This window comes from Bos mutus, chromosome 15, assembly GCF_027580195.1.
Source record: "Bos mutus isolate GX-2022 chromosome 15, NWIPB_WYAK_1.1, whole genome shotgun sequence".
NCBI classification, from domain to species: Eukaryota; Metazoa; Chordata; class Mammalia; order Artiodactyla; family Bovidae; genus Bos; species Bos mutus.
The window spans coordinates 55,605,676-55,630,450 of NC_091631.1; the positions used below are offsets into that span (position 1 = coordinate 55,605,676).

At 51.2% G+C, this 24,775-nt stretch overlaps 1 protein-coding gene and 1 pseudogene across 1 annotated transcript; one reads left to right on the plus strand and one right to left on the minus strand.

Annotated features, from left to right (window-relative positions):
- Nucleotides 1-6,164: 6,164 nt before the first annotated feature.
- Nucleotides 6,165-15,261, minus strand: LOC102287293 (lysosomal-associated transmembrane protein 4A pseudogene; annotated as a pseudogene).
- Nucleotides 15,262-15,270: 9 nt separating this feature from the next.
- On the plus strand, nucleotides 15,271-24,300 carry TMPRSS5 (transmembrane serine protease 5). The gene is made up of 11 exons (XM_014482395.2): nucleotides 15,271-15,274; nucleotides 15,404-15,502; nucleotides 16,004-16,123; nucleotides 17,475-17,613; nucleotides 17,948-18,061; nucleotides 19,320-19,363; nucleotides 19,993-20,155; nucleotides 21,111-21,289; nucleotides 23,083-23,181; nucleotides 23,591-23,733; nucleotides 24,005-24,300. The coding sequence occupies exons 1-11, from the start codon at nucleotides 15,271-15,273 to the stop codon at nucleotides 24,275-24,277; spliced, it is 1,377 nt and encodes a 458-aa protein (XP_014337881.2). The 3' UTR covers nucleotides 24,278-24,300.
- The last annotated feature ends 475 nt before the right edge of the window (nucleotides 24,301-24,775 follow it).

The following is a 24,775-nucleotide window of genomic DNA, read 5'->3' on the forward strand; positions in this document are numbered from 1 at the left end:
CAGGCTGACAGAGGGAGAAAGAGCAAATGTGTGATAAATTCAGTGCGGCCAAAAGAACAGAGAAGGGATACAATCGTCATAATGTTCACAGAACCCCATGGAAGGTGTGGTAGCCTCAGACTCTTTCACACTTTGTAGTTATTTTAGAAAAATGAGTCATGTCCATTACATCGGTGTTGTTAAATGGTCATAATTTACATTGATGACTGTGCCTGGTTGCTAAGCGGTCATGTGTGACCTGGATCAACAGAAGCCAAAGACTATATGTTTTCACGTTTAATCCTAAGAACACTCTTTTGAGAAAGAAGGATATTACTATCCCAGTTTTGCAGATGAGGAATCAAGGCACAGAGAGATGAAGTGTCTTGCCCAGGGTCACACAGTGGATAATACAAAGTCAGGGTTCCATCCCAGGTTGGTTTGACTCCAGAGCTGGTGCTCTTTTCACTGTTCTCATGAAAATTCCTTCTCACGCAGGGGTCTTTCTGGTTCTCGTGTGTCCCCAGATGTGTTAATTGGTGAGGTCTGCTGTAACAAACGGAGAAGGCAATGGCACCCCACTCCGGTACTTTTGCCTAGAAAATCCCGTGAATGGAGAAGCCTGGTAGGCTGCAGTCCATGGAGTTGCTGAGGGTAGGACACGACTGAGTGACTTCACTTTCACTTTTCACTTTCATGCATTGGAGAAGGAAATGGCAACCCACTCCAGTGTTCTTGCCTGGAGAATCCCAGGGACGGGGGAGCCTGGTGGGCTGCCTTCTATGGGGTTGCACAGAGTCCGACACAACTGAAGTGACTTAGCAGCAGCTGTAACAAAGCACCAGAAGTTGGGTGACTTAAGTAACAGAAATGTATCATCTCACAGTTCTGAAGGCTAGAAATCTAAAGTTAAGGTGTTGGCAGAATTGGCACCTTCTGAAGGATCTGTTCCAGGTCTCTCTCCTGTCCGTCTTCTCTCTGTGTCTCTTCATATCATCTTCCCTCTGTTCAAATTCCCCCTCTTTTAAGGACTCCGGTCAGTCATATTGGATCAGGGCCCACCTTAATGACCTCATTTTAATCTCTATAAAGACACTATCTCCAAATAAGGTCACTGTCTGAGTCACTAGAGTTTGGATCTCAACACATGAATTTTGTGGAGGGAGGGCAATTCAACCTGTGTGTGTGAGTCACTAGGTCGTGTCCAACTCTGACCCCATGAACTGTAGCCCACCAGGCTCCTTTGCCCATGGAATTCACCAGGCAAGAATACTGGAGTGGATTGCCATTCCCTTCGCCAGAGGATCTTCCTGACCCAGGGATTGAACCCTGGTCTCCGGCATTGCAGGCAGATTCTTTACCACGTGAGCTACAGGGAAGTCCTAATTCAACCCGTAACATCAGATAAATCACCTACAGGTCATTCTCTAGCAGCTGCGCTTCAGATGATTTGTTTGCAGCAAGGGGACTGTTCCCATCACTCCTTATTTTCCCTGGCCATTCTATTTAATCTGTTAACCAGTGAACATGGTCACCTTCTAAGTGGGCCTGCTCACTGGAGTGAGCTTTAGGTCAATAAAGCATTCAGTGGGCTCTAATTTAATTAACCAAGTTACTGGGACAGCTGCTGTGTAACTCTGGTTTACGGACTGCCAGAGCTCACTGCTGATCCCAGGCATTCCTGTTGCAGCCTCAAGCCCTGGGGAACTTTGCTCCTGTTTTGGCAGGAAAAGACAGGGAAGCTGAACTGCCATCTAGAATTTCCTACCCTCAATGTGTCTTTCAAAAGTATATGGGAGGGAGAAGAGGGTGCTGCTGCTGCTGCTAAGTCGCTTCAGTTGTGTCCGACTCTGTGTGACCCCATAGACGGCAGCCCACCAGGCTCCCCCGTCCCTGGGATTCTCCAGGCAAGAACACTGGAGTGGGTTGCCATTTCCTTCTCCAATGCATGAAAGTGAAAAGTGAAAGTGAAGTCGCTCAGTTGTGTCCGACTCTTAGCGACCCCATGGACTGGGGCCCACCAGGCTCCTCCATCCATGGGATTTTCCAGGCAAGAGTACTGGAGTGGGGTGCCATTGCCTTCTCCGAGAAGAGGGTAAGATATATAGAAAGAGTAACACGGAAACTTACATTACCATATGTAAAATAGATAGCCAACAGGAATTTGCTCTATGGCTCAGGAAACTCAAACAGGGGTCTGTATCAACCTAGAGGGGTGCAATGGGGAGGGATATGGGAGGGAGCTTCAAGAGGGGATATCTGTATACCTATGGCTGATTCATGTTGAGGTTTGACAGAAAACAGCAAAATTCTGTAAAGCAATTATCCTTCAATAAAAAATTAAAAAATGAATTAAAAAAATTCCTGTAGGCAAAAAAAAAAAAAAAAAAGTATATGGGAACTACCGTAAAAGTCAAACCCCTGCATTTTCATCTACCTCTTTTCTCATCTTGCCACAAATCAAGTCAGTTCTCTCCCATAATTTTAAAAGGTTCCCTGTTGGCTCAGTGTTCCCTGCATTGGTGCCTGCCAATGCAGGAGACCCAGGTTTGATCCCTGGTCTGGGGAGATCCCACACGCTGCAGAGCATCTAAACGCGTGTGCCAACTTCTAGCCTGTGCTCTAGAGCCTGGGAACTGCCACTGCTGAGCCCACGTGCCACAGCTAGCGAAGGCAGCACACTCTAGAGCCTGTGCTGCACCACAAGAGAAGCCGCTGCAGTGACAAGTCCACACACTGCAACTGGAGAGGAGCCCCCATCGGCGGCAACCAGAGCAAAAGCCCACACAGCAACAAGGACCCAGCGCGGCCATTAAAAGAAAATAAAGGTTTCCAAAAATCGCCCTCGGCTGGATTTGTCAGCTTCTCGAGTCCCACCTGTCCAAGCTGGCTTAGTTCCTCAAGCCTCTTCCTGTCTCCCCCACCTAAACACTAGCTCTAGATCTTTCTCTTCCTCCAAGGGCACCAACGTTGTCTGTCTTTCTCTGATCTTCTCAGGCCTGTGGGAGGCAGCCCTGGAGAGGGGGAGCAAGCTCTGGATTTAAAGTCAGAAGATTCAGATGCATGTTTTGCCCTTGTCACTGAACTCACCAGCATGAACCTGGGCACAGCGTTTAGCCCCTCTGCGCTCGGTGTGATCATTAATCAAATGGAGATAGACGTCTCCTGCCTCGTGTCCCTCCCAGGGTGGGCATGAAAACAGAGTAAACTTCAAAGGAGCTGTCCCCACCCAGGATGACGTGAACATGGAGAGAAATCTGATTTTGCTTATATTGCATGTACCACGCAACATATTACTGGGACCATTTTGCTGCCTCTGTTTTGCGTGTATGTGTGTGTACGTTGGACTATGAATTCCAAGACAGCAGAGGACTTTGTGCAGTGCCCCAACCCCACCATTCGCAATCAGCCACTGATGTGCTTTGGATAACTGATGAAAGCCGGTCTCGGAGAAGAAAGAAGAGACCAGTAAGTGACCAAAAAAGTGAAATTTAGTTGCTCAGTCGTGTCTGACTGTTTGTGACCCCATGGACTGTAGCCTTCCAGGCTTCTTTATCCATGGAATTCTCCAGGCAAGAATACTGGAGTGGGTTGCCATTTCCTTCTCCAGGGGATCCTCCCGACCCAGAAATTGAACCCGGGTCTCCAACGTTGCAGGCAGATTCTTTACTGTTTGAGCTACCAGGGAAGCCCAGGGAGTGCCAAAGTGGATATCAAAAAAATTTGTACATGGAGAGACTGACTGACTTTCTCTGAGTGACAAAGCTTTTACAGTCACATCAGCCATTTAACATTGATTTAAGGTGTTTGCTATTGCTGACCTGTAGCAGATGTTTAGGAAGATGCTTTTAATCAAACACATGATTGATTGATTTTGCTACTCTGTTGTGTCTTGATTAAGGCAGCTGAGAAACGCCCTTTGTGTCCAACAGAGACACCACTGACTCCGCGTGTGGGGAATTCATCCTAGAGTTCATACTCCACCGAGCATTCCCTACGGTCACGTCTTGAGATAAAAATCTGAACGGCTCCCAAAGCAAATGGCTTTTAAGCACAGTGAAAAAGAGGTCTTTGATGAACAAAATGAGCCATCTGGGGAGGTCACTTTTATTTATAGTACGTAAATCACAGACTTGATATTTTATTTTTGAGCTTAAGAAATCGTCCAGAAACAATGGCTGCTTCTTTGCAGGCTTAGAAGCCATTTCCTAGAATACGGGTCAGGTCGTTACTTTGTCTAAAGATTTGAACAAGCGTGGCTTGGTTTCCCTTTCCCCCTGGGAATGCAGGCTCCCACGTGGGGAGAGGGAGCTGCTTTCCCGTCCCTCCTACTCTTTTTTTTTATTAATTAATTAATTTTTTAATTGGAGGGTAATTGCCTTACAATGTTGTGCTGGTTTCTTCTTTTCATGGCTGCCTCAGTGGCTGATGAGGGACAGCGCAGGGCAGGGACGGGATGGGACTACTGGGCAAGGTGCTAGGAATGACTATGTATTAATACAAAGAAAAGACGTTACTAATTTTGGATTTGGGGGCTGAGAGGAGATGGGTTAGCAATTGAGCTATATTTTGAAGCACCAGAAGTCTTCCAATTGTGAAAACACGAGGGAAGCGCAGCCTCGGTAGAGGCATGGGGGTGGCAGTGGGGGTCTGCTTGAGGAATATTCTAGGGCATTGACTGTAGATGGAATAAAGGGTCCAGGGAAGGAAGGATCCAGTGAAACCCGAGGCCAGGAAGATTAGTTTGAGATTGGATTGTGAGGGGCATTGAATAATTAGCCTGAAGAATGTGCGTTTGATCCTGCAGGCTTTGGAGAGTAGGTGAAAGCTTATGTAAGCTGCAGAGTGGCCTGGTCGGACCTTTGTTGAGAAAGGAACCCTGGCAGGCATGTGGAGCATGGGTTATGAGGGGAAAGAAGGCAGGCACAATACGGGATCTAGAAAGATGGGACTGATGAGCCTATTTGCAGGGCAGCAGTAGAGATGAAGACACAGAGAAGACAGAGACTTGTGGACACAGTGGGGGAAGGAGAGGGCGGGACACATTGAGAGAGTCGCATGGAAACGTACACACACTACCGTATGTACAATTAGATGGCCAGGGGAAATTTGCTGTATGATGCAGGGAACTCAAAGCTGGTGCTCTGTGACACCCTAGAGGGGTGGGATAGGGTGGGATGGGTGGGAGGTCCAAGAGGGAGGGGACATCTGTATACCTATGGCTGATTCATGTTGGTATATGGCAGAAACCAACATAATATTGTAAAGCAATTATCTTCCAATTAAAAATAAATTTAGAAAAAAAGAAGGGAGGCAGAGGGATTGCTTAGAAGCCAAGACGTGATAGGAGTCTGAACCAACCCAGCAGGGTGGACCTTTCCTGACTGGTCAGGGTGGTGGAGAGGAAGCAAAGCTGACAGCTGCAAGTGTTGATTGAGTGAGTGGTGGCTGGAAAACTCTTTACTGGGCACTTACCATGTGCCACACTGTGTGCCACCGCTGCTGAGGACCTACCTGTCACCTCGCTCGTCACCCCTGTGCAGGGTGCCTGGGCTGCTGAAGGGAGCTTTCCAGGACGGGGACTGTCTGGGGTATTGGGAAGACAGAGGGACATTTGACTTGGGTCTTAAAGGATGGTGCAAGCTGATCACATCCCTGGGCTGCTTTAAAAAAATGTATATTTAAGAGATTTATTAAAGCATCTTATCTCAAAGATGGAAGCACATACACATTAGAAACATGCAACCATCATCTTCCACAGTCAAATAAAATGTGACATATTTTTCCTGTTCTCATAGCTGAAAACGTCAAATCTTACACTGAACTCATTCACCCTGAATATTGAATTCATTCTTTCTGAAAGTATCCAGGACAGCAAATAACCGAAATGCAAACTATTATAAAAAGAAAGTGCAAAGTTAAAAAAGAATACTTGTAGAGAATACCCCCTTTCCACCAACCCCCATCAAAGGCAAACAATGGCATTTTGCTCTTGCTTAACCTAGATAATCTTCAAAAATGACTAAAATGTAATATTCTTAACAACAGCAACAACACAATCTGATATCCAAATAGCTTGTCAGTGTTTGAAAATAAATACTTGAACAAAGGAAAATGTACTTTGTATCAAACATGTATCAGGACAAAAAGGTGGTACAGGGTTTATTGACAAAGGCAGAATTTCTTCAGGCAGGTATATAAGGAGGCGTTGGTTCTTTCCCAGGCATCTTCACTGCCATTTCATAGGTTGGCAAAACATACTGGGGAGGTGCTTCAAAGGCCGGATACACAGCAATCTATAGCATGTTGCTGCTGATGTATTCATAACAGTCCCAAACACAGTTGATCAGATAAGCCTTAAAGTGATGAACAAGGTGAAGAACACAAGAACAATGAACAGGAGGTAGCTGGAGTCCGATGCCAGGAGGTCACCTTTATAGGGAAAATCAGGTAATTGATCCATATAGTCTTTGATTCTTGGCAAATAAGTGAGAGAACTGAAAGCAACCAGGCAGCTGAGAAAAAAGTCAAAAAGCCAGGAGCAGACGAGCAGAATCAACCAACCCAATTGATAAGAAATTCCTCCGTATACCAGCATTAAACTGATGGTAAACATAAGAACAGAGACAGCAAAAAAGAAAACAGGCATTATCAGTCATTCTCCGGGACGAACAGTAATTGCCAGTGACTTCATACAGCTAGCCTTGAGTTTGGGTGTGTTACCTCCGCGGTCAGCAGAATTGCCATCAACAGGTTGAGCACCATGCATCCCGTCCCCATGATGATCATCAGGTGTGGACATCGCAATAGTCGAAGCACCAGGTGCTGTAGGACTGGTCACTGAGGCTCTGCTCCAAAGTCACGGACACCACTGGGAATCTTGAGGGCCTCTTTCTTGGCCCCTCACAAACGCCTTCCACCCCGCGGTTGAATATCGATAGCTCCGTCTCTGTGTACAAGCCAAACGACGAGTCTTCCTGGGCTGCATTTAAAAAATGATTGCCATTGCTCTAGGGATAAGGCCCAGTCTTTACCTTGGCTCTAAAGGCTCTGCCTAGGATTTCACTGGTGGTCTAATGGGAATCCACTTGCCAATGCAGAGGACACAGGTTCAGACTCCGTCTTTCGTCTGTTTCACGCTCTCTTTTGCACCTGGTACTTCTCAGAGCACTTCCTCACAGATGGAACTGAGGACCTTCTGTGGTCCTTTGGTTCGTGTGTGTTTCTTCCCATTAACCAGGGCAAGATCTTTGGAGCAGGGATTGAGTGCGATTTTTGCTCAGCATTGTATCTTTGGTGCTTACACAGTGCTTGGCACATAGTACATTCTCAACAAATATATATTGGCTGACTGGTGGACTAAAATAATTAGTATAAGGGGGATGGTCTTTCAGGAATAGAGGACAGCAGGAACACAGGTGCTGTGGTTTAGTGTAGGAAGGACTGGAGACTGGCTTATGTGAAAGGGGTTAAGCGAAGAAAAAATTAGGCTAGAAAAGTATGTTTGATATACTTGGAATAAACCGTCTGTGCCCTGCTAAGAACACCCTGGATTCACATTAGGTGCTCCCATTACATCCTGTTCCTCCCTGTGAGAGACGGCCCTCTAATTGTTGGCTTGGCCCAACTAGACTATAAACTCCTTGAGGGCAGGGGCTCTGTCTGACTCGTTTGTTAATGTAACTCCAGAATCTAGAATGGTATATCTGGTACTTGGTAGGAAGCAACAAAAACTTGCTGAATGAATGAGTCAGTAAATGAATGAATGCTTTTTATCATGGGAGCTTGAGAGCCATGGTAGGTTTTTAATCTGTTTAGATTTGCTCTAGGAAATGCTGCTTCAGCAGCATGGTAGAAAAAAGAAGGGTACATTTTCATTGATTTTATCCTTTCATGTTGATACTTGCGCATCTAGATTTCCTGAAAAGGAAGAAGTAAAGGTGCAGACTGATTAGAATGGAATAGACGAGAAGCAGGAGACAAACTGGGCGGGTGTTAGAGTCATTCAGGGGAAGATGCTGATGGATGGTCAGGGGGGTAGCTGTGGGTAGTTGGAAGAAGGGGTGGACTTGAGAGATGACAAACTTGAATGATGGATGGAAGGTAAGGAGTTGGGAGCAGGCAAAGATGATCCCAAGATATTCCTGATTTCCATTTGCCAAAGAAAAGTCAAATTTCTGGCTGGGGAGAAAAGGGGCTAGTGAGGGGAGAAGATTAGTGAGGGGCTAGTGAGTAGGAGTCACCTCCCTCTCCAGGATTCTCGCCTGGAGAATCCCAGGAGGAGCCTCGAAGGCTGCAGTCCATAGTGTCGCACAAAGCTGGACACGACTGAAGAGACTTAGCACACACGAGCCCAGGCCCTGCAGGAGGGGCTGCCCTGCCCTCTTGGAAATGCTTGGGCACCCCCTATTCTAGACTTCAGGCAAAATAACAAGACAGAAGGGAGTGCTCCGAGACAATATGCTGATGAAAGAAAGCAGCTCATTATCGTATAAGACCACATAGATTTCTTTTCCTTCTAAATACATGTTTATCCATTTCTTTGTATTCAAAGCAAGCAATACGGCAACAGACACTTGGGGTTTCCTCACTATTTATTAATATGCAATAATGGTCTGGAATAACTTAACTGAATCTAGCATTTTCCCAATTTTCACTCATTAAAGCGTCCTTCTTATTAGACTTAGGAGTCATTCATTTAATTTCTTCATCGAGATAAACACTCTACAGAGGGTTGGATGGAAGGGGATGTGCTTGGGGCTCATTAGACTGTGGGATGGCAGTAGAGGGTCTGGTGGCTTGAACTAACCTCAGTGGGATGATCCAAACAGAACTTGAAAGAGGTGGGGCTATTTGAGGGGATGCAGGGATACTGTGGGTGTAGGTGGACCATGCTACAGATGGAGACTCCGTGAGGTTGATGGACTCATTGCTGATAGATGAAGCTAAAGAGGGGGGATAGATGGGACTAAGGGGGATATTCAGAGTGTTCCAGAATCTCAAGCTGGCATTACGCCAGACACGTTTTCCTCCTAGAGCACCAACCTTTCCCTCTCCAGAGGATAAAATGAGAGCAATTATGGAGGCTGTCTTAGCAAGTTGGAAATCCACAAGGGATGCAGTCAGAGAAGATCATGGGCAGGCTTAAATCCACAAAGGCTGAAGCTGTCATTCCCTGGCAGACGCGAAGGGGAGATAATGATCAAGCTGGAGCTCCATAGGCACTGGCTGGAGCTGCAGTCACAGGCGGGATTTCTTCTCTTGGAGCCTGCCCATGCAGTGAATATGTGGCTTGTGGGGCATATTTGGGAGTGGGGAAGACCCTGGGCCAGATGTCAGGAGACCTGGGCTTCCAAGCGCCCATGGCCTCCAATGTGCTGACTTACTCGCCTTTCAGAGCATCAGCTTTCTCCCTTGATAAGAGAGATGGTAGATTCAGTGGTCTCTTTTAAAAAACTTTATATATATGAGAATTCCATATAACTTGAACTTGGATATTTCCATTTGGGTGGGGGAGAAAGATCACAGTGTTATCTCTCTGGAGGTACCAGGTCCCAGCTGAAGGGCGGTTGCAAAAGGCCCTTGTTTTTTTCTTTTTTTTTTTTTTTGAGAGTAGAAACTGATGGAGGAGAGAAAGCAAGAAAGCAAGTCTCAAGAGGAGGCTAATCTTTAGAAGTGGTCCGTGGAGTCAGGGAATATCAGTGCGGGGAGGCCAGGGGGCAGGGCCAGGACTAGGGTGAGATACATCTGAATCTTCAGGGTGAAATTACAGTGGGGTTATGCTTCAGTGGGTTTCGGATACAGCACACTAGGGCACCTGATTTAAGATGGCATCGTTCATGTTATTCAGGTGCTGACACTCGATCTGCCAGTGAGTGCCGTCTTAAATTCTGAACCCTACACTCCCACTGCTTCGCTCTAGAGGTAGGTATCCTGTCCAAACCAGCCAGAGCGACCCAGAGTGGCTCATCTTGGATGGAAGGAGTATCAGAGAGATAGAGAAGAGAGACTTCTTGGACAGCCAGGCAGAGAGAATGGCCAGAAAGAGGCCATTTCCTCTGCCTATTTTTAAGCTGTTTTTTTTTTTTTTGCCATTGAGTTGTACAAGTTCTTTGTATATTTTATTGTATATCAAATATATGATTTGCAAAATTTTCTCCCATTCTACATGTTGCCTTTTTACTTTACTGATGGCTTTATTTTGTCATGCAGTCTTTTATGTAGTCCCATTTTTTCCTTTTTGCTTTTGTTGCCTTTAGTTTGGGTGTCAAATACAAGAATCAGGCAATGGCACCCCACTCCAGTACTCTTGCCTGGAGAATCCCATGGATGGAGGAGCCTGGTGGGCTGCAGTCCATGGGGTTGCTAAGAGTCGGACACAACTGAGCAACTTCACTTTCACTTTTCACTTTCATGCATTGGAGAAGGAAATGGCACCCCACTCCAGTACTCTTGCCTGGAGAATCCCATGGATGGAGGAGCCTGGTAGGCTGCAGTCCATGGGGTTGCTAAGAGTCGGGCACGACTGAGCAACTTCACTTTCACTTTTCACTTTCATGCATTGGAGAAGGAAATGGCAACCCACTCCAGTGTTCTTGCCTGGAGAATCCCAGGGATGGGGGAGCCTGGTGGGCTTCCACCTATGGGGTCCCACAGAGTCAGACACGACTGAAGCGACTTAGCAGCAGCAGCCTTCTCATTTCTCAGAAATTCAGCTCAAATATCTCCTCCATTGTGAAGCTCTCTCTGGGTCCTACGGGTAAGGAGTAAGCTAGCCCTTCATTCTCCTGTACCTCTGTGTTGATGCCTCCATTATTTCACTTTTTACAAAAACAATTCTTTATATCTGTTCCCATCTCTCCTCCCAGCGTGCACACTCCTAACTGTGGCTTATCATTCCCCAGGCCCAGGTTCGTTTCTGACACACAGTAAGTATTCATGTATGTAGGCTGAAGTATCAGTGCCTGGCCAAGGGCTTCTCAGCTCCAGCCATCGTGTTCTCCTGCTTCTGGGACTGACTCATAGCTGACCTCTGTCTCTTCGTTGTATTGTGTGTGGAGATTTCTGTGTGATGATGAGAATGATGATACCATAATAGCACGTAATATTTACACAGAGTCTATGTTAGACACTAGATATAAAGCTACAAGATTTTAAAAAATGTATTTAAAGGATCAAGTATTTATGTATTTTGGTTGTACTGGGTCGTCCTTGCTACTCCTGGGCAGTGTTTTTGGTGCACTTGCTACTCGTTGCAGTGATTTTGGTGCACAGGCTTCTCGTTGTGGGGTGGCTTCTCCTGTTGTGGGGCACAGGCTCTGGCTGCAAGGCTTCAGTAGTTGAGGCACATGGGCTTAGTTATTCCACGGCACGTGGGATCTTCCCTGTCCAGGGATTGAACCCATATCTCCTGCATTGGCAGATCGGATTCTCATCCACTGTACCACCAGAGAAGTCTGCTTAAAGTTTTATCTTCAATAGCTAAGAGTTTGATACCCAGTAACTCCTTTAATTCCAGCATCAGCTCTATGCTGCTGCTGCTGCTGCTAAGTCGCATCAGTCGTGTCCGACTCTGTACAACCCCATAGACGGCAGCCCACCAGGCTTCCCCGTCCCTGGGATTAAGGCAGGTACTAAGATCATAACTTCCCAGGCGAGGCTGGGTAAGGGAAGGAGCAGAACTGGGGTTGGATGAAGGCTGACTGTAACCCCATCTTCTTAGCTGTCCCATCTGAGGGCTCTTTGAGAGGCGTTGGAGGAGGAGGAGCCACACTAGCGTTTCCCTTCCCTGGGACCTCTTCTGCCTCCTTGGCTAAACAGATGTGGCTGCCAGGTGTGTTTAGCCCATCCTTGTGCTTTGAAGCAACATGGCACTGAAGTCTCCCCTAGCAGCTGGTTCCCAGGGCAGTGAGGCAGAGAGGGCCCATTTCCCTGGCATTGGGGTGACAAGTGCAGCCTGGAGAAGAGAGGTGGCAGATTCCCCGTCATCATCCCAACTGCAGCATGGAGACAGCCCCAGACTGCTGGGAAAGCCAACCCACACAGAGGTGAGATCTCATCCACAGGGCTCAGAAACATTTCAGCAAATGCTGATGTCATTCTCCTGAATACAGCCCTGTCAGCAGGAAGGGGGTGGGGGGTGTATTATGCCAGCATGCATGGGGCACACTTTTTGGCACAAGGGGCCTGGTTGCTAAGCAATAGGAGCTGGCTTCCCTCCTCCTTGTAACCTTTTTCTCTGTTTCTAAGCTTCCAGTTAGCAGATGGGAGGGGCTGGGGCTGCCCAGCCCAGCCTAGCCCTCGGCCCCCTTTCCTGCAACAAGGGGTCTATTCATGGTTTCTGAGCAGAGTTCATTGTCTCTCTTGTGTGTGTGTGTAGGGAGATGAAGGGAGGAGCCATGTGTGAAGCAGGGAGACCTCAGCCTCCAACCAAGCTGGCCAGGCTATTTAATCAATGCTGATCCAAGAACAGAGCCAGGACATTGCCTAGCAGACCCCCAGGCTTCCATCGGTGCCACTGACCCACATGGTAAGGCCAAGCCCTGTTCTGGCCTCTCTCTCTTTCAACCCCACCCTTGACCCCACCCTTGGGCTTCTTTGTTGTTGTTCAGTGGCCAAGTCGAGTCTAACTTCTTGCAGCCCCATGGACTGCAGCACGCCAGGCCTCCCTGTCCCTCACCATCTCCCAGAGTTTGCCCAGTTTCATGTCCGTCGAATCAGTGATGCCATCCAACCATCTCATCCGCTGCCACCCTCCTTTCCTTTTGCCTCTGGCAGCTCTGGTGCACAGGCTGGATCCTAGAGGGGGCCCGTGTGGCCAGCCTTCTGGTTTCATTTTCCCTGGGGGCTGACATCTAGTTCCCTCTCTCATCCCCCACATGGCTAAGCCAGGCGCTTTGCCCATAGGTGACTCTTAGTAAATCATTATTACTCAAAAGGAGGGCCTGTGTCATTAAAGACCGTTTTTGCAGGCTACCACAGGAGCCTGGACAGGTGAGTGCTGAGTTGGGGCAGCGTCCCAGGTGAGGCCAGTTTGTGCAGAGGCTGAATGTCAAGCCAGGCTCCCTTGATCTGAGACAGGAAAAAAGGCTGAGCGTGCCCTGGAATTCTGTCCAGACCAAGACTGTTGACATGGGTGGAGTATAATTTCATTGAAGAAAGGATCCATAGCTTTTACATATTTCTAATTAATACATGGGGCTTCCCTGGTGGCTCTGACGGTAAAGAATCTGCCTGCAATGCAGGAGACCTGGATTCGATCCCTGGGTCAGGAAGATCCCCTGGAGAAGGAAATGGCAACCCACTCCAGTATTCTTGCCTGGAGAATTCCACGGACAGAGGAGCCTGGGGGGCTACAGTCCATGGTGTCACAAGAGTCAGACATCACTGAACAACTAACACACTATTAATATATTATTCTACTTAATATTTGTGTTTTACTTTATAAAACCCTTTCAGCCACATAATCTGTTTAGTTTCTTCCTTCCTCCTTCCCTTCCTCTTTCTTTCTCTGCCTTCCTTTCTTCTTTCCTTCCTTCTATTCAATGTGGATTAACTGAATTCCCACTTTGTGCTAGGACTTGAGCCAGACCCTGGGATCCTAGACCCAGAGAGAAAGGGGAGAGAGAAAGACAAGTAAAGGAGCATAATATAGGGTCACAATAGGTGCCCTGCAGGTTGAAGAAAGCTTCCGGAAAAGATGGTACTTAAGCTGAGTCTTGAAGGGTCCTAGGGGTCAGTGTGTGGAAGGGGAGAGCAGTCGCCATGCCTTTGTGGAGTGAGAGTGTGTGAAGGCATGAGGATGGGCATGTGTGTTAACATGACCCCGAGTCCTGCTGTGGAGGAGTAAGCGCTGGCAGGTGAGGATGGAGAGCTGAGGAGGGTGAGATCACAGAAAATGCTGCGAGTCGTGCCAGGGTGCTTCTCCTGAAGGCTACAGAGACCTACTGGGTGCTGTGAAGACGAGGTTAGCTTGCTCATGTTTGCATTTAGAAAGATCACTCTGGCTTGGAGAAGGAATGGAGACAAGGCTAGAGAGGGGAGGCTACTCAACAGGAAGCAGGATTTATCGCTCTTATTTCACAAATGAGAAAATGAAAATTTGGAGGGCTGATGAGTCACCAGGTTCACACAGTAGGCTGTAGACCTGGCTTTGAACTAGGAACTTCAGACCAATGTCTGACCTACCCTCCTCTAAGCTTTCTTACTCCCATTCCTTTGCCTCCTCAGTACCCTTTTCCTGGAACACCCGATGCCCATATATGTCATTTCAAACCCTATTCATCTATGAGGGCCTGTCTCAAAGGCTGCCTCTTCCAGGGAGCCTTTCTTGATCTTCCCAATAAGAAGAAAGCTGTCCTTTTAAATCCCAGTGGTAGCTGAATGGAACTTCCCTTTTGTCACTGAACACAACTTACCTTCAAGGACTCACACACAGATTCTCTGGGTTGGTGGTGGTGGAGGTCCACATTCATTTATCTTGAAGTCCTTACAGCACCCCCATCATGGCCTGTCCACTTGGGCTAAATACTATCTACTGGGTGAGTGACTGCATGGTTCACTGGGGAGGGGCTCTTCTTCCTCTGAGATGGGAGGGAATGATGAAGGTGAGATCTTAGGGTCTGATGAGGGATGTTGAGGGGTTCAGTGGATGCCCTCCATGCTGGTGAGGGGGCGGTGAAAAGTGTGGGCTTCGGAGTCAGCCCAGTCGAAGCTCGGGTGTCTGCTGTGCCACTTACTGGGTGGGTGAGAGTAAGGTGGGTAGGGCAAGGGGTTCCAGGAGAGCTGGGAGGCCCGAGGGGCCTCTATGGGGACGCACACCGAGTCCCCAGGGTGGAAAAAGACTTGCAAGTGGCAGCGAGGGAGTGGTTGGAGTTAGACAGTGGGGACTTGTGCTGGGCTGAGATTTTCTTCTTGGTGAGTGACTGACAGCTGTTCCCACAGAGCCCGATGCTGGATGGCCAAGCTCCCACAGAGGCTCAGGATGCAGAGGAGGGGCCGGGATCCGCAGAGCCAGGAGACCTGCTACGGAGGCCTGAGACCCAGCAGCAACCCAGTAGGCCAGACTGGGCCACGGGGGAATGACAGGGTGGGGCAGTGAAGGAACGATCTTCCCACACCCCCCAGCTTCCTTCTCCCCAGATCTTCCTCGGTCAGCCTTAAGTGTCTGATGGCCAGAGGCTTTCTCACTATCCGTCCTGGACCTGCTTTCTCTCTGTTTCCCATATGGGGGCTTGAGTGGGCTCTGAGGCTCCAGTGATCGGAGCTCTGCCCCTCACCCATCCCGTGATAATGGGTCAGGGGCAGGTGGGCAGGTGCAGTGGGGCAAACTCCTGCCACCGCTTGGTGGCTGTCTCGACCTCGGGGTGCAGTGGGCTGGTGGGCAGGGGCAGGGCCCTCAGACACTCCTCTGCCCTCCCCACAGTGTCTGGGGCAGGGCGCTGGTGTGCCGGGCGGCGCTGCTGGGCGGTACTGGGAGCCCTGGGGCTGCTGGCTGGTGTAGGCGTTGGCTCCTGGCTTCTAGGTCAGTGCTGGGACCTTCAGTGGCTGGGGGAGGGACAAAGAATGGACTCTGGGGGTGCTGGGAGAGAGGAGCAGGAAGTGAGCGGGTGTCTAGGGCAGGTGGGATGACTGCCTTTTCCATCTACTCTGACAGCAAATGGAGACGGGATGCAGGTCAAGCTGGAGGGCCTCGGGCTCTATGTAGAGGAACGTTTTTGTCCTGTAGTGAGAAATGTGCTTGAGCAGGTGATCCAGGGAGGCCCTGGTCAAGCTGCACCTGGACATCTTTCCCAGTGCGAGAGAGAGAGACAGACAAACAGACAGACAAGACAGAGAGCGCGATGCCTCTCTGCGTATTGGGAGGGACCTGCCTAAAGCAGGGTGGTAACGAGGAGTCCCTGGAGGCTGCCTTGCCACCCTCTGCAGCAGATGTCTTGTTCTGCACCTGGGCTCCCTCCTGGGGGAATCCCTTCCTTTCCCAGCCTCTTCTCTGTGACCCTCTCCTTGTCTTTGTCTTCTGAAGTGCTGTATCTGTGGCCAGCTGCCTCTCAGCCCACTCCTGAAACCCTGCAGGATGAGATGACTTTGAACTGCTCCGAGGCCAGCAGTGAGGAAGCCCTGCTCCCCTCGATTCCCAGAACAGGTGAGCCACATCCCCAAGGTGGGGAGACTGCCCTCCCCAACCCCAGGCCCAGGGCCCCTGCACAGCGCTGGGATCCTTCCAGTTTACTGTCATCCACCTGTATCTCCTGTGCTGTGAAGGTGAGGCCCTCGTGCAGCCTCCAGGAGCTGATCTCTGATTCAGGGCTTTCAGCACTCCCCGGGGACTGTTTTGATCCCTAGCGGAGGCACAGCTAAAAACCCAGGCTGCCAGGAGAGGTGGCGACTTGCCATTTGGACAGGGGGAGCCTGCCATTCGGGGCAAGAGGAGCCAGGTGTGTGTTGGGGGCCAGTGCGTGGTGGACACGGGTCTTGACCCAGCGGCAAAGTGTAGAGGCTGGAAACATCACACCACACTATCTCCCCATCCTCCCCCCTGAATTTTCTCACCTCCCCTACAGGTAAGGGTGGAGGGTCAGAAGATACGGTGCTGCAAAGCCTGGGGCTAGAATCAGTTACAGAAATTATTTAGGATCGGCTTGCCTGCCTTTGCTAGCTGTGTGTGCCTCTGAATACATTACTTCTTTGAGCTTCCATGTCCTTCTCCATGAAATGGAGATAAAAATATTTACCGCGTGAAGCTGTAAGCATAATAAGAGCATAAAGTAAAGGAGCTTACCATAGAGCCCGGAAAAAGCAGATGCTCAATAAGTGGGCACCATCACCAGTACTGTCACAAGATTTGAAATTGGATGCTGCTGCTGCTACTGCTACTAAGTCGCTTCAGTTGTGTCTGACTCTGTGTGACCACAGAGACGGCAGCCCACCAGGCTCCCCCATCCCTGGGATTCTCCAGGCAAGAACACTGGAGTGGGTTGCCATTTCCTTCTCCAAAGCATGAAAGTAAAAAGTGAAAGTGAAGTCGCTCAGTCGTGTCCTACTCTTAGCGACCCCATGGACTGCAGCCTACCAGGCTCCTCCGTCCATGGGATTTTCCAGGCCAGAATAGTGGAGTGGGTTGCCATTGCCTTCTCCAGAAATCGGATGACCTGGCTCCATCACTTGCAGATCCTGTGACCTAGGGCAGGTCGCTTGATCTTCGTGCCTTACTTCCTGCTGCAGAATGGGGAGGATGGGCATTCTCATGCCATTGCGCGGCTGTGACCCTTGGTGATGGAGCACGTGTAAAAGCGCTTGGTTAAACACAAACCTGAAGGGGCAGCACAGAGAGAGGGGTTCTTTTGTTCTCAGCACTGGCTGGCTCCTGGGGGAACAGTGAGCCCGACATTGGGTGACCCAGGCGATCATGAAGGCCTTTTCAGGCCCCACGGTTGAGGGGTCCAGCTCCTCCATCCCGCTGCAGATGGGAAGTGGCTTTCATGCCGTGGTCTCAGTATCTTTCAGAATAAACACTTCTGAGGACTTCTTGCTGGAAGTACAGCTGAGGGCCCGGCAAGACTGGCTGCTGGTATGCCACGAGGGCTGGAGCTCTGCCCTGGGGGCGCGTGTCTGCAGGAGCCTCGGACATCTTAGGTAACTGGGGCTGGACCTGGGGCCTGGGGAAGGTGGAGGGTGGGTGGGTCGGGGAGGGGCTTTGAAGACCCTGCCTGCTACCCTCAGAGTACTCAGGAAATGACAAGAGGTCATTTTGTCGTCTCTGGGCATGATGGCAGCCTGTTTCTCTCCTTTGGGCATCCTTGCTTTTCAACAAAATATAAATCCCAGCAGAAGTCATTCATTGTCAAAGTCTTGCTCAGTCATTACCCTGGTGCAGTATTTCCTGTACATTCTGTTATACTAACCCCTCTTCTCTCATATTGCCATTTAAAGCCAATGTCTTCCCATTTTATTCCCCTTTCTTATCAAGACTCACTCACCACAAGGCGGTGAACCTGTCTGATGTCAGGCTCAACAGTTCCCGGGAGTTTGCTCAGCTCTCTCCTAGACTGGAAGGCTTCCCGGAGGAGGTGTGGCAGCCTAGGTAGGGCTTCTCTGGACGGGGTAGACTTGGGGGTGGGACTGAGTGGTGCCCCTCGCTTCCGTGAACAACCCAACAAAAACCTTCCTATCATGGGAACCTAGTGGTGAGGACACTGGAGGCGTAAGATAGGACGACAGAGAGGAATTTTTCATTTCATACGAGTTCTGCCTATATACATAATTTATTTGCCCATCACAAAAATGGCAGGATTGGGTGTTATTGTCAGAGGATTTGAAATGGTACTCTTATTCCCATTTCACAGATGGGGAAACTGAGATTCAGTGAGATAAAGGGCCTTGTGTAAGGTCGCAGAACTGATAATCGGCCAAACCATGTCTTGAAACCAGGCTCTTGCCCCCAAACTAGTCCCCCTTACCCCTGCCACACTTTATTTGGATGATTCTGGTATCTCAGGAGAGAGATAGTGGACTGCTTGGAACCCAGAGACTCTCCAGAGAAGAGAGGGTTCTGGAACGGACCTTCCCCCGATCCTGGGGGTGGGCGTCCTCAAGCTTTCCAGCAGTCCTCTCAACCCTGCTCTGAAGCCTTCTCACCTCTGCAGCCACTGTTTCTGTCCCCTCTGAACCTCGGCCCCTCTGACCCAGCTCCTGCCCCCTCATGCTCCATCAGGGGCATGCAATGCTCCTGCCTTAGATATCTGAACAGGCAAAGGTAACAGTAGTGGACAGACTGGGCCAGGAGAGCCAGAGGGCTGTGGGTTTGGGAAACCAGTAGAAACCGAGGATCCAGGCGTTGGATGCTGGGGGCAAGAGGTGAGCAGAGGAGAGAGCTTTGGTCCAAAAGGAGTGGAGGTTTATGCTAAGAAAGAGGAGGGGAGAGGAGGGGGGCTGTGAGTACACAGCGCTGGGCAGAGGGCTTGGATTAAGTGGAGTCGGCTTGGGTTGGAACAGGAGGTGAAGGACCATGTCCGTTCACTCACTCGCCTATTCACTCTGAGCGTACCGGGCGCTTCAGTGGGAACTACTGAATTTTTACATCCATCAGTGCTCCATTTGTAATTCTGGGCTCTGCCCACATCGACGCCCTGAATGGCCAGGCAGAGCCTGCTTACTGCCCCAGAGACCTGCTACAAGGAGGGGTCTGAAGGCTTGGGTGGGGGTGGGAAGCAGACATCTGTGGCCACAGAGTGGCCCTGTCTGCTGTCCCCCAACAATGCCCCCTCCTCCAGGCCCCGAGGGGTGTTGGGCTGGGCTGGGCCCCTGTCCAGCTCCCTGCTGGCGCTGCCTCTGTTTTGCAGGGACCGCTGTGCTTCTGGTCAGATCGTCTCCCTCAAGTGTTCTGGTGAGTCCCCTTACGGGTCTGGGAAGGAGGCGGTGGGAGAAGGAGGTCTCCCTCATGCCCCTGGGTGGAAGAGCCCCAGTGGGAGGCTTGCCTGGGTCTAGGGGGATGTCTTGCCCACCCACCCACCGGGCCCTTCCTGCAGACACAGTTTTGCCAGAACAGAGCCCCATGGACACCTCTGTTCTGCTCCCCACCAGCTGCTGACCTGGGCAGGCAACCTCCTTGCTTCACTCCCCGCCCTGGCCTCTGACACCCCCTCCCCTTCTTCCAGAGCACCCCAAAGGGGGACCAGCAGCTTCTAGAATCTAAGGAGGGCAAGGAACTAGGGGCCAAGTGGGAGACAGTGTGTAGAGTTCCTTTCTCCCATCTTCCCAGTCATCTAGCCATCTTCACGTGTCATCTTCCCACACGACAGGCCCCCATTTGACCTCTCCTGTGGCCCAGGCGTTTTCTTAGGTCCTGTGGCTCCATGGACGATGCAGTCACAGTCCCTCCCTTAGTGAGATGGCCTTTCCGCTCCATGCTTAGGACCAGGAATGATAAACGGGAGCTGTCCACACTCCCCGGCAGACAGCACCGTGCTGACAGCCACCTCTGTGTCCATCTCACGGGTGCTTCTCTGTTTGCAGAGTGTGGGGCCAGGCCCCTGGCTTCCCGGATCGTGGGCGGGCAGGCAGCAGCTCCTGGGCGCTGGCCCTGGCAGGCCAGTGTGACCCTGGGCTCCCGGCACACATGTGGGGCCTCTGTTCTGGGCCCGCGCTGGGTGGTGACCGCGGCGCACTGCACGCACAGGCAAGTCTGGGGCCCCCCAAAACGGGAGGGGGGCGCCTCTGGGGCCTTTTCTGAAAGTCAGCCATTGGTACGTTCTGTATAAGATGTCCAACTGTCTGCCTGCCACGTCCGGTGCGAGTGGGCCCCAGAGTGTTTGTGAAATTCTCCCTGTTCAAGACCTGCCGGAATGGCAATAATAATACAAACATTGGTTCTTCGGCTTCATTTGGTTTTTAAGATTTTAAAATGCTTTCCCACTCATAGCCCTCTGTACTAATGTTTATCAGCACCGTAGTTAAATCCATTTCCATGTGATTCTTTATGTCCTTCCTCCCCTTGAGATTGGAAGCTCCATGGGGGCAGGCAAGAGTCTTGTTTATCACTGAATCCCTTTGTGGATTTCCCTTGCCTTGTTCCCATGGCCTAGAACAGTCCTGAAATACAGCAGGTACTTAATACTGGTTGGAAGGAAGGAAGGGTTCTCTGCCCATCTTCTTTGACAGAAGGCAGGGCAGGTCGTGTAACCCTCATGTTATAGCGAGGAGCCAAGGCCAGGAGAGGGGAAGTGGCTCCCTTGTGATCACACCTAGGAAGTGGGGAGACCACACCTAGGAAGTGGGGAGACGGTGCTGAGCGCAGCCTTGCTGAGTCAGCTTAGAGCTCTCATACCACATGAGGCTCTTCCTTATCTGTTGCAAAACCTGGAGGGGGTTATACTGGAGGGAGGCAGTAGTGGCCGATGACCATAGCGTCTCATTTCTCAATCCATCAGGGCCTGAGCATTTATTAAGCACCTACTGCATGCCCAGTGTCTTACCAAATGCTGGGGTAGATTCAAAAAGGCCTGGGTCCTGGGAACTTGCAGCCCGGTGATGGGCTAATAGCCTTTCTGGTGGCTTCTTCTACCTGCCACCTCACCTATGTCAGCGTCTCCTGCCCCTCCTTCCCCCGGGCTCAGCGCGGCCTCCGTGTGCAGTTTCAGGCTGTCCCGCCTGTCCAGCTGGCGGGTCCATGCGGGGCTGGTCAGCCACAGCACGGTCAGGCCACACCAGGGGGCTGTGGTGCAGCAGATCATCACCCACCCTCTGTACAGCGCCCAGAACCATGACTATGACGTGGCCCTCCTGCAGCTCCGCACCCCACTGCACTTCTCAGGTGAGGCTGCGGTGAGGGGGTGGAGGGTGGGAGCCACGAGGGTTCCTAGAAGCCCCCCATGCTGTGAATCTTACAATGGTCTCTTCACTTGGGGACCGTCATGGACTCTGGGGACCTTGGATTGCACCAACTCTTCCACATGCTCTTTTGGGGACAAAGAGTCTGGCCCTTTTCATAGCGGGGTGGCAGGTGGGATTTGCCTCGAGGTCCCCAGAAGAGCTTCCCAGTGACTCCATCTCCAGCAGGCTGCTCCACCCAGTTCCCAGGCTGGTGCCAGGTCCCAGCCGGGTTAGGAGGGATAATAGTTAACTATATAGTTACTGGGCTTCTTATGTGGCCCTAGTAGTAAAGAACCCGCCTGCCAATGCAGGAGATGTAAGAGACACAGGTTTGATTCCTGGGTAGGGAATATCCCCTGGAGGAGGGAATGGCTACCCACTCCAGTATTCTTGCCCAGAGAATCCCATGGACAGAGGAGCCTGGTAGGCTACAGTCCATAGGGTTGCAAAGAGTCAGACACGACTGAAGCGACTTAGCACACAGCACGTGTAGTTAATAGGATAACAGTTAATAAGCAGCACCATGTTATGGTTAATAAGACTTACTTTACCAAATACCCTTTCACTCAACCCCCCATCCTTGTAACAACCCTTTGACCTCCCCATCCTCATAACAAGCCTGTCAGGGAGCTGAGGCAGGTGTGTACAGATGAGGGAAGTGACTCTCTTCCAGTTCAGGAGGCAAACAGTTCCTGGGCAGGGCGTATCCTCCACAGTGTCTGCCCTCGAAAGCCAGCTCTCTCTTCCGCATGCATGTGCCAGGCATGCACACACACCTGTGCTTGCCCTGACACACTCGTGCAAGGCTCACATGAGTACACGGGCACACCTACTCCTGTGCACGCTTACTCTCACACCACACACACACACACTCATACACACTCAGCACTCCTCCCTTCCATTGGTTCCTGTTGGGGTATCCCCAGCAACATATGTTGCTGTATACTGTTTACAGAGTCTACCATATACGAGTGCTCTCTGCACTGCTGTTCAACAGCTAATGCTTCTAAATTGACTTAAATATACTCAAAGGGAAATTTGAGGCTTCCACCAGACTGGAGACCTTATGACTTAGAGGGAATATAACAACCACAAAAATGTACAGACTGGAAGCAAAACAGTGCTCAAGTCCCAGCTTGGCACTGTGCTCTGCAGAACTACTGACTCAGGCTGCTCTCTGTGTGCTTAGAAGGGGAGGATGGAAGTCCAGAGAGGCACAGAGCAGCCCAGACAGTCTCTCTCCTCATTGCAGAGAGGCTGAAAGAGAAACGAAGAGGAAATACTTTCTCCCAGTGAAGTGGTGTTTATCTAAGGGCAGGCCTATACACTCTGTAAAATCAGGTTCGCGCTCACCCATAGAACGGGTCCCATGGTTTTGGAACCATGTCCCAAGAGGATCTAGACACCCTGGGGAAAATCCAAACAGGGTCCTCATTAGGAGAGGCTAGGTACAAGCGTCCAGCATGAGTTTCCCTCATCGGTCCCAGGTGGGGTATCACGTGTACCCCGCCCAGCCTAGGATGCCAGGTACACAGCAGTTTCCACAGGGTCCTCTGCGTGAATGGTGACCCCCAGGTGGTACAGAGCCTGGCCCGCACAACCACGCGGGAAGCTGGAACTAGGACTGTTTGAAGAAAGGGGCAAGGAGGACTGGCTGGCCTTGGTCCTTGCGCCCAGGCTCGGGGGCAGAGAAGGGGAGCCTGAGTGGGGCCCAGGACCACTGCCTCTCTGCAGACACCGTGGGCGCCGTGTGCCTGCCGGCTGAAGAGCGGGATTTTCCGAGGGGCTCGGAGTGCTGGGTGTCTGGCTGGGGCCACACTGACCCCAGCCACAGTGAGTCAGCTCCCAGGGCCCTGGGTGCACAGGATGGGGGGGTCGGGGGTGGGAGGGGAGGAATCTGTCCCCAGAAGTGAGGCACCGCGGCCTCCTCCTCCCTGGCCACAGGGCAGCACAAGCCCCCTTCTCCTCTGGCATCACCCTCGGTTAGATGGGGGCCCCAGGGTCCTTCTGGGAGAACAAACTGGTATTTTCCCTGAAACCCAGGCCCTTTCTTCTCCCTCCCCGCTTCCCAGGAGTGCCAGGGCCTCAGCATCAGGGTGTATGTGTGATGCATACCCCTCCCCTCCAAGTCTGATGGACCCTCCTGGCCAGAGTCCTGGGCTTCCATGTCCCTGGGGTCGGCCCTCTAGCGCCTCTGCCTCTCCCGCCTCTGTCTGTGACCCTCCCATCTACCTCCCTGCAGCCCGCAGCTCCGACGTGCTCCAGGACTCCGTGGTCCCTCTGCTCAGCACCCAGCTCTGCAACAGCTCTTGCGTGTACAGCGGGGCCCTGACGCCCCGCATGCTGTGTGCCGGCTATCTCGACGGGAGGGCGGATGCGTGCCAGGTGCGGCCGAGGGCCTGGTGCGGGGCGGGGGCTGCGGGCTGGGCGCCTGGCTGACGTCTTCTCTGGTAGCAGAGGAAGAGCCCAGGCAAGTGGGCAGCGCAGTGAGGGTCAAGGATGGGTGAGGCGAGACAGGATTCATCCTGGAAGCAGGACGGCTTGGAGTGCAGGGTGCGCGCCCAGCCTGGGGTGGGGGCGGGGAGCACGCTGGCGCCTCTCCACCAGAAGGGACTTAACTGCCCGCTTCTCTGTGTCTGGTGGCTGGATCCCTCAGGGGGACAGCGGGGGTCCCCTGGTGTGCCTGGACGAGGGCACGTGGCGCCTGGTGGGGGTGGTCAGCTGGGGACACGGCTGCGCAGAACCCAGCCACCCCGGAGTCTACGCCAAGGTTGCCGAGTTCCTGGACTGGATTCAGGACACGGCAGCGCAGGTGAGTGGGGGCAAGTGGAGAAGACCAGTTTGTGAAAGACCCAACCCTCGAAACCGTGATTCTCGCCCCTTAGGCCTGGGTCCTGCTGGGGGCGGGGGAAGGTTTCAGAGGAAGTGATGCTTGTGACAGCTGAATCCATTCTATCAGTTTAAGCATTCACTCGGGAAGAATCGACCCGAGTTTGTAGCCCAGATTCCTAAGCTTGGTAAACTTCAGTGTCCTGGTTATAACCATCCAGTCTGTCTTATATGCTGTGATACGTGAAGATTACATGAAGTAAGGCCTGCCCAGCTCTAGGCTTGGAGTGAGTGACCCAAGTGTTATGATGCATTTATCTATGTTCATTACTCTTCCCTGGTCCTGCCTGCCCTCCCTGTACTAGGGAGAGAGCCCAACATCTAGCAGTCTGGTTTCAGCAACTAATTCATTTTGTGTGGTCCTGAGCCAACCTCTCCACTTCATCCTTTCAGTGGGAGAGGCAAGTGAGAGAACAAGAGCATGTGATTTGTATAAAGTCCTTTACAAATGCAGGGCGTGCGTCTTTCTGCAAAGCTGGGCTCAGGGCAGGTAGTGGATAATACATTTTGTAGAGTTTACAGGACACCTATGTATCCA